Source organism: Apium graveolens, chromosome 9 (genome assembly GCF_009905375.1).
Source record: "Apium graveolens cultivar Ventura chromosome 9, ASM990537v1, whole genome shotgun sequence".
Taxonomy (NCBI): domain Eukaryota; kingdom Viridiplantae; phylum Streptophyta; class Magnoliopsida; order Apiales; family Apiaceae; genus Apium; species Apium graveolens.
Genome location: NC_133655.1, coordinates 264,834,804 through 264,845,109, shown reverse-complemented (window position 1 = coordinate 264,845,109; position 10,306 = coordinate 264,834,804). Strand labels below are relative to the sequence as shown.

Genomic DNA, 10,306 nt, shown 5'->3' with positions numbered 1-10,306 from the left:
TTTTTGACCGAACCGACCGAATGCTCAGCCCTACGAAATACCGCTAACAATCATCACTTAGTTGAACCTTTTTCCTAATCACACAATAATAAAACTTTCCCAACACTTTATAGGATTCTCAATCTTTAATCTTCATAACATCGCAGACGCAAAGAAAAGGTCACAAGTACAGTTGCCAACCATTTTGTCGAGTCCGGCGACGTTCTAAAATAACCTTAAATAGTAATGGTTTTCTGACTTATTTTAGGACAATAAGCTATTTAACATGTTATTAAAACTCGATTTATGAAGAGATTCGAATTTGAGTCTTATCAATCTCATTCATATAATTTAATTATTTGTCGTTGATATATTAATATTAATATTAGTTTTAATTTTAATTGTCAATTGTAACAAAACGTATTATATGATTGATGAAATTTTTAAGAGCATAAAATTTTATTATGATGAAATGTTTAATAGTATAAAATTTTATTACAATTTAAATTAGAGTTATTGATTTCTTAACAATTTCAACAAACACTAATAATTTCTTCATTAGTTGATAGACTAGTTGATAAACACTTCAAAAATATTTATTTCATTAATACCGCGACTATACTGATAGTTGCTAGATTTTAGTGGAATAATTTTACATGTCCATAATAAACATCTCGAAGCACATAAGTGTATATCACATATAAAAGATATTAAATTTGTATTTCTCTATATGTTTTTTCATATTTGAAGATGGCTATGAATTATGAAGGAAACATAACTCTCTTTAAATTTGGTCTATTATATTTCAACAATATAAAAATGAGCTAAGTCTTAAGTAAATAAAAAAGGTGATTGCCATGGATGAAATTTATCATACAAGTTAAAAACAATCACGGGTGTTCCATTTTTAATTTTCAAAAATTCAACAAATTAATGTTTAACATAACAAGCCAACTTAGTTATAAGTAGTGTACACAATATATTTTAACGAGATTATATTTGAATTATAATCTAAATGTATTTATTGTATAAGTCCAAAAAAAAAATTAAACGATTTCGATTTTAATTATCCGAACATAGACAAAATCTGAAAAATTTAGTCATTTACATTACACAGCAAAGCGATCCTACTAAATTTGCTAAAAATTTATGAATAAACGTAATTAGTAAATCGCATAAAGTATTTTCCTTACAAGATACCGCCATCACACGTCACGCCAATAGAGCTTATTCTTCACGCGCTTAATTAACACTACCACTAAATTTAAATTTAAGCAGTTCGGTTTAAACAAATAAACAAGAGGGGTTCTGAAAAATGAAACGTTGAGGCTCGGAGTTAGAGAGAGAACGGCTAATAAGAGTTTTCAAAAAAGTTATACATACTACTCACTATAAGTATAAAGCAGAGAGAGAGAGTGTGAGAGAGATTGAGAGAGAGAGAGAAAAGCAAAGGCATGGAGACTGTGTGTATAATGTATGTATAATCATCATCATCATAATGTATTAAGAGCAGCTAGCCTGTAAAATTATATTCTCCCTCTTTTTGAAGCTTTCTAGTTCCACAATTTCTCTCTCTAAATCTAATTAACTTGTGATCGCTACTAAATTGATGCGCAAGGGTTTGAAATTGAGTCTGTGAATAAGGCAATTCGTTAATTGAGATAATTGGGATCATTATTATTGTAATTTGTTAGTAATGGGGACTGAAAGAGGAGGATTATCGTTTACAATGGCGTCTGTTGTTGAGGATGTTCTACAACAACACGGTGTTCGTTCTCGAGATCTCGATTTAGATTCTCGGAGAGCTGAAGAAGCTGGTAAATCACTCTCTTTATTTTTTTTGTATATATGCTTTTATGTAATCTTGAAAATTTGATTGGTAGTTAGGCATTACATATTTTTTTCGAATGATTAGGTTTATATGTCTTGCGAATGAGTATCTTCTAATAAATTTCGGGAGTGAGCGAGAATCTAAGCCGTAACCTTGCATTACAATTTTTTTTGAAAATTAAAGGAACATTAGGTTTTCAGATCAAGATAATTATTATTTTTTTTGTTATTGTATGATGGTGTGATTTGTGTTTGATCAAATATCATGTTTGTGGCTGTTTGTCGCTTGTTCAATTTTGGTTTATGTAATATGCGTGAAATCAAAATTTTGGAATGATTTTTAGTGGATGTTAAATGTGATGTTGGATGAAAATATTGTACCGTAATTTATTTATTTTCGTGTTTTTTTAGCTATGAGAAGGTATGAAGCTGCTGCTTGGTTAAGAAAGATGGTTGGAGTTGTTGGAGCTAGAGATTTGCCTGCAGAGCCTTCTGAGGAAGAGTTCAGGCTTGGTTTGAGAAGCGGGCTTATTCTGTGCAATGTTCTAAATAAGATTCAACCAGGAGCCGTGCCAAAGGTACAACTTCATTAGTCCTTCTTTGAATTTATTGGACCAGAAATGCAATCAGATTAATTGATGATATTGACTGGATGCAATAAATTTTAAGGTTGTTGAGAGCCTATGTGATTCTACTCAAGTCGCTGATGGAGCAGCTTTATCTGCCTTTCAATACTTCGAAAATGTAAGGAACTTTCTTGTATCTGTGCAAGATATGGGGCTGCCTACCTTTGAAGCATCTGACTTGGAACAGGTAAATTTTGTAGGCGCAACAATTTGTTACAAAATTCGTAGATTTTGATTGCTAAGAGCATAGCTGGAATTTGGTTTCACACTCATTTTTCAAACAATAATGGCACTAAAAAATCATTTGTTGTTTTCCAGGGAGGGAAATCTTCAAGAATTGTTAATTCAGTATTGGCACTAAAATCATACAATGAGTGGAAACAAGCTGGTGGCAATGGAGTGTGGAAATTTGGTGGAAATGTAAAACTTACTACACCTATGAGACAACACGTGCGCAAGAATTCAGAGCCGTTTACCAACTCTTTGTCAAGGAATGTGTCGATGAATGAAAAGGCTCTCAGTAACCTCTGTCCCGACAGTGACTCTAGTAAAACGGTATGTGAGACAACTATATTGCGCACATCTAGTTTGTCCAATTTTAACCCAATGCGGACATTAATTTCTTGTTTCTATATTTATATGCAGTCTTCTTCTCCTTTAAGTCTGCTTGTTCGAGCGGTTCTATTAGATAAAAAGGCTGAAGAAGTTCCCAGTGTAAGTAGAAATGTGCATGGTTTTATTTATAGTTAGAAAACTCCCTCGCAAATCTTAGTGAAACATTTACCCCTTTTTCGGGGCAGGCAATATGAAAGAGATAAACCTGTTGTTTGAACATATCAATACACGTATATAAATATTAATAACCATTTTTTGCACTCCTCTTTTAATATAATACGGATTTAATATAAATCTTAAGAAACTTCCACATGACTGGATTCTAATTTTAGGGGGGGGCACTATTTGCTCCAAATATATTAGTGTTTGAACTTTTGTTGTCTCAGTCTTAGTTTTAGCAAACTTTTTTTTTTGGGTGCTTGTAACAGCTCGTAGAATCTGTGCTGACCAAGGTTATGGAGGAATTTGAGAATCGAATTGCAAACCAAGTTGAAGTGGTAAGCTTGTTAGCACCTGTATTTCCATCTTGTCAGTAGCTTCTTCCAAAAGACAATACAGACTGAAATGAATGCTTAATGAGCTTAATAGACCTGAAATACTTTTAAAGTTTAACTGAAACTTTTATCTTTTATGTCTTGCAGAAGAAAACATCATCAAAAGATACGAATTTTTTGCATGGAAACAAGGTTCTCATGCAACAGAATTCAGGTGACTCAAAGCTAAAGGTAACTTTACTGGTACAAAATTTATTGAACTATCATTGGAATGTAGGATAGTCATTGCCTAAAAAACGATGTGATGCAGTATTGAAAATAATCTGATGTTTCTTTCTGTTTTTGCCTCAACATGAAGAACGAAGACAGAAATGCTGCACAACCAAAGAAAGAGCAGTGTTTTCCTAATAAATTTGTCTCTGATGAAGAATTAAAAAGAAGATCTATGAAACAACTAATGATCATTGACGGACAGCATAGAGATATAAAGGTGAGATATAGGTGTTCCTTTCGTCTATTCTTTTTTCACATATATATTTTGTACTTTGCAACTTACTAAGCTTTTTAATAATCTTAATCTTGCAGGAGCTTAAACAAACTCTTTCTACTACAAAAGCTGGTATGCAGTTTATGCAAATGAAGTTTCATGATGAGATGCAAAATCTTGGTAAGTACTCTATGATCTTAAAATTTGATTTTTTAAATATAGAAATACCTCTGAACCTAGGGAAAGTATGGATGATAAAAATAGTGTACCTTATACTGAGTATGTGCTCTTTTTTATTGTAGGCCTGCACATCCATGGTCTAGCTCATGCTGCTTCTGGATATCATAAAGTGCTCTTGGAAAACCGTAAACTTTATAATCAAGTCCAGGACCTTAAAGGTACTAAACTTATCATCACTGTCCTGTGAATATGTCTATTATCTAGCTTTTAAAATTATCTAATTATTTTGTTGCTTATATTAGGAAATATTAGGGTATATTGTCGAGTGAGACCCTTTCTGGGAGGACAATCAAATTCTTCGAGTACAGTGGATCAGATTGAAGAAGGAATGATAACCATTAGTGCTCCGTCAAGACATGGAAAAGGCCATCGATCCTTTAACTTCAACAAAGTATATGGACCCTGTTCAACCCAAGGTTAGCTATATTTTCTTTAGTAAATGCATATTCGCGATTTGATGGCCAGATATTACCTTCGTCTTTCAAAAAGGCCAATCTCCAAAAGAAATCTATGGCCACCAAATTGCAAATTTGAATATTCAGCAACCAAAATGTTATGTTAGATATAGCCCGCCTACAAATTTCTATTTAGCCTTCTGTATCGAATTAGATATGCCTCATCCAGTTTAAGTTCTTAATTTTGTTCTTTTATGTGGCAGGAGAGGTATTTTCAGATACTAGGCCACTTGTACGTTCAGTTCTTGATGGTTACAATGTTTGTATATTTGCCTACGGCCAAACTGGTTCGGGTAAAACCTACACAATGGTGAGATATACTGATAATTCCTCACTTAAAGCAATATGTTATCAATTTATCATAGGTTACAACTGAATGGGTTTCTCTTTCGTGTTTCATGTTCAAGACTGGACCTAAGGATCTAACAGAGGACACTCTAGGAGTAAATTATAGAGCACTGAGTGATCTGTTTCTTCTTGCTGAGCAAAGAAGGGACACATTCCAATATGATGTTTCTGTTCAGATGATAGAGATTTATAATGAGCAAGTTAGAGACCTCCTCATTGCAGATGGATTCAATAAAAGATATCCTTCACTACATCAATTATTCAATTCAAAATTACGTTGCAAATATATAGAAAGTAATTGTATTTATTATTTTCATATAAACCTTGGTTCTAGTTTCTTTCTTAACGGTTTAATACATTGGAAATTCGCAATAGCTCCCAAACTGGACTTAATGTCCCAGATGCAAGCCTGCTTCATGTCACGAAACCTTCTGATGTGATTGATCTAATGAATGTTGGACAAAGAAATAGGGCAGTTGGAGCAACAGCCCTTAATGATCGCAGCAGTCGCTCTCATAGGTATGGTAGTATTTAAGTAGTCTGTCGAGCAATGAACGTCATCCGCAAATGCTAATATTATTTGTCATGATGCAGTTGCTTAACTGTCCATGTCCAAGGAAAAGATTTGACATCTGGAGCTATTCTTCGTGGATGTATGCATCTAGTTGATCTGGCAGGAAGTGAGAGGGTGGACAAATCTGAAGTGACCGGAGACAGATTGAAAGAGGCCCAACATATTAATAGATCTCTATCTGCATTAGGCGATGTAATAGCTTCCCTTGCTCAAAAGAATTCACATGTGCCTTACAGGAACAGCAAACTAACCCAATTGCTCCAAGATTCACTTGGTAAGGAAATTCATTTTATATGCGTGGAGAAATCTGAAAGCCTGGTTTTTTACCTTTATTTTTTACATATTTCTTACTGCTGTCAATTTATTTTAGGTGGGCAAGCTAAGACACTTATGTTTGTTCACATAAGCCCTGAGCCAGATGCTGTTGGAGAAACAATCAGTACTCTTAAATTTGCGGAGCGGGTTGCCACAGTTGAACTTGGTGCTGCACGAGTGAACAAGGATACTTCAGATGTTAAAGAACTAAAAGAACAGGTTGAAATATTTGGATTATCTTTAATTTTAAACTACTCCTTTTTGGGTAACAAATATTTACATTGCTAATGGTCATGCATCGAGTTGAATAAAGATTTGTAATATTGTGACAGATTGCCAGTCTTAGAGCAGCCTTGGCAAGGAAAGAAAGAGAACCTGAGCCTGTTCAAAGTATGATGTCCGGAAGCCCATGTAGCTTGTCATCACCTTTCCAATCCAACAAGCGGGTGGATGTTTTCTCTAATTCAAACAACCGAAGAAAACCAATGGAGGAAGTGGGCAATATAGAGGTAAATATCTACTAAGTAGTTATCCTTTTAGTTGATTGTACATCTTGAGTTCTTTTACTTGCAAGTTGCAACATGTTGCTACTCGTAATCTCTCTCAAACCTCTCAAGTGCTCAATGCTAATTCAAATAAGAGTCAGGAAAAAGAAATGGTCGTCAGTGCATAACTAAAAATTATGCCATCTGTATTTCATTTGTATTAAAATTAAATCATATGCAAATAATTATCATTTAGTTTGCAATTGTTGATATATGTATGCATTTTAAAATCTAAACTATTTCTAGCTTTTAAAATGCCAGCATATATATAATTAAGATGCCACTGTATTGGAAATTATATTATATCACAATTCATTTCTTTTTCTATAATTAAGATAGCAACAGAAAATTGGAAATGTCTAGGATTTAGATTTCATAGATGCGTCATGTAAGTTTTGTACACATATATTGGAAAATTTTAAGACATATATGCGTCATGTAAGTTTGTACACATATATTGCAAGGGTTTAGATTTCCGAAATATTGCTGATCGATGTCATTGACATTCTTCAATATATCTGCGGCAGATATATTGATCAAACCTCGTTTCATTTGTTAAGTTTTATTTATTTTTGATATATCTACCAAATTATGGAAATTACATATTTTTTATATGTTAAACAAAATGTCATCTATCGACTATAATTATCTAAGAGAAAAGGTCATCTAAAGCTTATGTTATTTGTATAGACCCGAAACAACTCTTCAGCTAGACAAAAGAGTCAAAGCTTTGATCTGGACGAGCTATTGGGAAATTCCCCACCATGGCCTCCAGTCAGTAGTCCTGGTCAACAATATGGGGAGGAAGATAGAGATGCTAGTTCAGGTGACTGGGTAGACAAGGTGATGGTGAACAAGCAAGATGCTGCAAGAAGAGTTGAAAAGCCTTTGGGATGCTGGGAAGCTGATGGCAACATGGGTGACGTATTTTACAACAAGTATTTGTCAGATTCCTCAAAAACATACCCTGATCAGTCGTATAACATGTTCCCTTCAAGCAACCAGTTCGATATTGCTACTGCAGACGATTTAGATGAGCTTGATGCTGCTACTAGTGATTCATCTGAACCAGATTTGCTTTGGCAATATAACCATTCCAAACTATCCAATTTAGCAAGTGGGATTGGGTCAAAGATTCAAAAGCCTAACCTAAATCCTGGAAAAAGCCCAGATTTAAGGTAAATGAACACATGTTCACATTTGCATATTGCTTCAGTAAACATGCAGCATTAACCTGTTTAACTTAACTACTATGATTATGAATCTTGCAGCAAGAGTATGATTCCAAAAGTCAGGCCTTCACCGCCTTCACGAAAAACGGCAAATGTTAATAAAAACACTCCCTTGCGAGGTGCGAGGCAGGCAATTACTTCAGAAGCTAAACGAAAGGCTGGGAAGTAGGGAGTGTCAATGCAAATATTTTACCATATTTTTTTATTATTTTATTTGGAAAGTGAGTGAGAGCTTTTTATATATAGTTTTTTCCAGGCTTTTTCTTTATTAATTTGTAATGTATATGTCAAATACAGCAATAATTCCAGTTGCTTGTATGTTTTCAGTGTTGCAGTATTTCCGGAACAGCTTTTTTTAAAACTTGACTAATATAGAAGTACTGATATTAATTTCTGATTTCATGAACCTATATATGCATTATGTACAACTTGAAAATAAATAATGTGATGCTGGAGCATCAAACAAAGTGAGAGCCAGAAAACATTACCAGGCAGATGACTAGAAACAATATGAATGTCGTGCAAGAAAACAGCATTACAGACAAGCTCATGAGTCATGATAATACATTAAGCTTTAATAAGTTATACAAGAAACATTCTTGCTTATTTCTAGATAACTAGACATTCCAGATTTCCAGTTATGTGATATAAAAATGTCTCAAAAACCTGAAAACAACTTGAAGGAGCTCTCATCGGGACTCTGCAGATTAAGTATTTTGAATGTGAAGCCGAATCTGCACTTGGTGAAAACAGTAATTGTGATGCTTATACATACGAAAATGATGCCAGTCACCAAGTCATGAACAAGTTTTTAGAAAATTAGGATTTTAGAGCTTAATTTTAATTATGTTCTTGATAAATTCTAAAATCTAATGATTGAAAATTGTTCAATGATATTTGAACTTAAATTTTCATGTATGGTTTTAAAAAATTTCTTAATGAAATCCATATGAAATGAGAGTTAAAAGTAGCTACAAAAAGCTTGGAATTTTGAGAATGTTTTTGTCCCACATTGAAATAAATAAAAGGAGTTGTGTGCTTTATATCGTATCACACACATGAGTAGTATACAACTACTAAGGTGTGTGATGGTTCATTGTGTTGTTGTGTGCTTAGACCATAGCAGTTACAAATTGAGTACTTTACATTAGAATTTACACTAAAAGGAATTACGCTGTGAAAAGGAATTAATTCACCGGAAGAAGTTCAAGAAATTGATCAAGCCTCAGTGATATAAATCAAGATTGTGGATTTAATCAAGTGTCAGAGATCTTGTCAAAAAATCAAGTTATTAAAGTCAAGACATGAAGAAACGTCACAGAAGTTAGTCACTCATGAACCAGACAGTACATCGAGTGTCAACATTGAAGTGGTGGAATTGATTCATAATTTTCAGAAAATTTTCAGAAGAATGGTTGCAGTTCAAGAGTAGTATTAATTCTCTATTAATTAATTAAGTCATATAATTTAATTAAGAAAATAAATTATATCTGCAAAGATTAATTTATTGATTAATTGAAAAGATTAATTTATTGATTAATTGAATTAATTGATTAATGAATTTCGAATTAATATTATTAATTTTCAGAAGTGTAATTGAATTAAAATCAGCTTTAATTCAATAAGACAATTAAACTTGAACTAGCATGACAATCCAGATTGTCATACCGATTATCATGTCAGGTCATTTCTAATTGTCTCACCGAAAGTCATGGTGGTTCAGTGGATTGTCTTGCCAAGCCTTGGATTGTCTCTCCAATACAATTGCTACTGTCCTTCGTTATTTTAAAAGACAGAGAACCTACAACATTGAATACATTTCTCAACTACTCAAGAACAGACAAAGCAGCAGCTGAACAAAATATTTCATCTATTCACTGCTGCAATTCAAGTTCATTAATTTCTAGCATTAAAGTTAAATCTAAACCACTAGAAATCATTCTCTTGTTCTTGTGTAACTATCTAGCGGATCACAATCCCTAGAACTTAATCTCAAATTACTTCTAGCATTTGATCTTTTTATTGCAAAAATAGAAAAAGTTCATATCAAATTTATTCTAGATTTGTGATAATTTATTTGAGATTAATCCCTTGTAAACGATACCGTTGTTGTAACACCTTTCAAGTTTAATAATAGTTTTATTTAACTTGAATTTTGTTTCACTTTTTTATTCCGCATTAAATTCTATTAAACGGTATAGCTTGTATTCAACCCCCTTCTACAAACATATTGGGACCTAACAATTGGTATCAGAGCCTTCTGATTAACGAACAAATCAAGATCCTAGACTTTTGTGATTTTTCAACTCCTTGAATTTTTATTTCTTCAAAAATTCATAATGACTTCACGAAAAGTTGGAACCGTTAAAATTCCACTGTTTGATAAAGAAAATTATATTATGTGAAAGAAGAAGATGCTCTTGTTTTTACAAGTTGCAAATCCCAAATATCTGGACGTGTTAAAGAAGGGTCCAAAAATTCTGATGGTCATTGAACCAGGGGTTATAGAAGATAATGTTGTAATTACAAAAGCTAGAACCTATGCAAAAGAGCCTGAGGATTTTAC

General features: G+C 33.2%; 1 protein-coding gene across 1 annotated transcript; it reads left to right on the top strand.

Moving 5' to 3' along the window:
• Positions 1 to 1,309: 1,309 nt before the first annotated feature.
• On the top strand, positions 1,310 to 8,142 carry LOC141684194 (kinesin-like protein KIN-14I). The gene is made up of 19 exons (XM_074489038.1): positions 1,310 to 1,796; positions 2,221 to 2,387; positions 2,479 to 2,622; positions 2,754 to 2,990; positions 3,081 to 3,149; positions 3,479 to 3,547; positions 3,692 to 3,775; positions 3,903 to 4,034; positions 4,130 to 4,211; positions 4,334 to 4,429; positions 4,514 to 4,687; positions 4,930 to 5,036; positions 5,134 to 5,314; positions 5,434 to 5,593; positions 5,669 to 5,922; positions 6,019 to 6,182; positions 6,296 to 6,472; positions 7,199 to 7,686; positions 7,780 to 8,142. Exons 1-19 carry the CDS (start codon positions 1,676 to 1,678, stop codon positions 7,907 to 7,909), a joined length of 3,036 nt encoding a protein of 1,011 aa, XP_074345139.1. The 5' UTR covers positions 1,310 to 1,675; the 3' UTR covers positions 7,910 to 8,142.
• Positions 8,143 to 10,306: the final 2,164 nt, after the last annotated feature.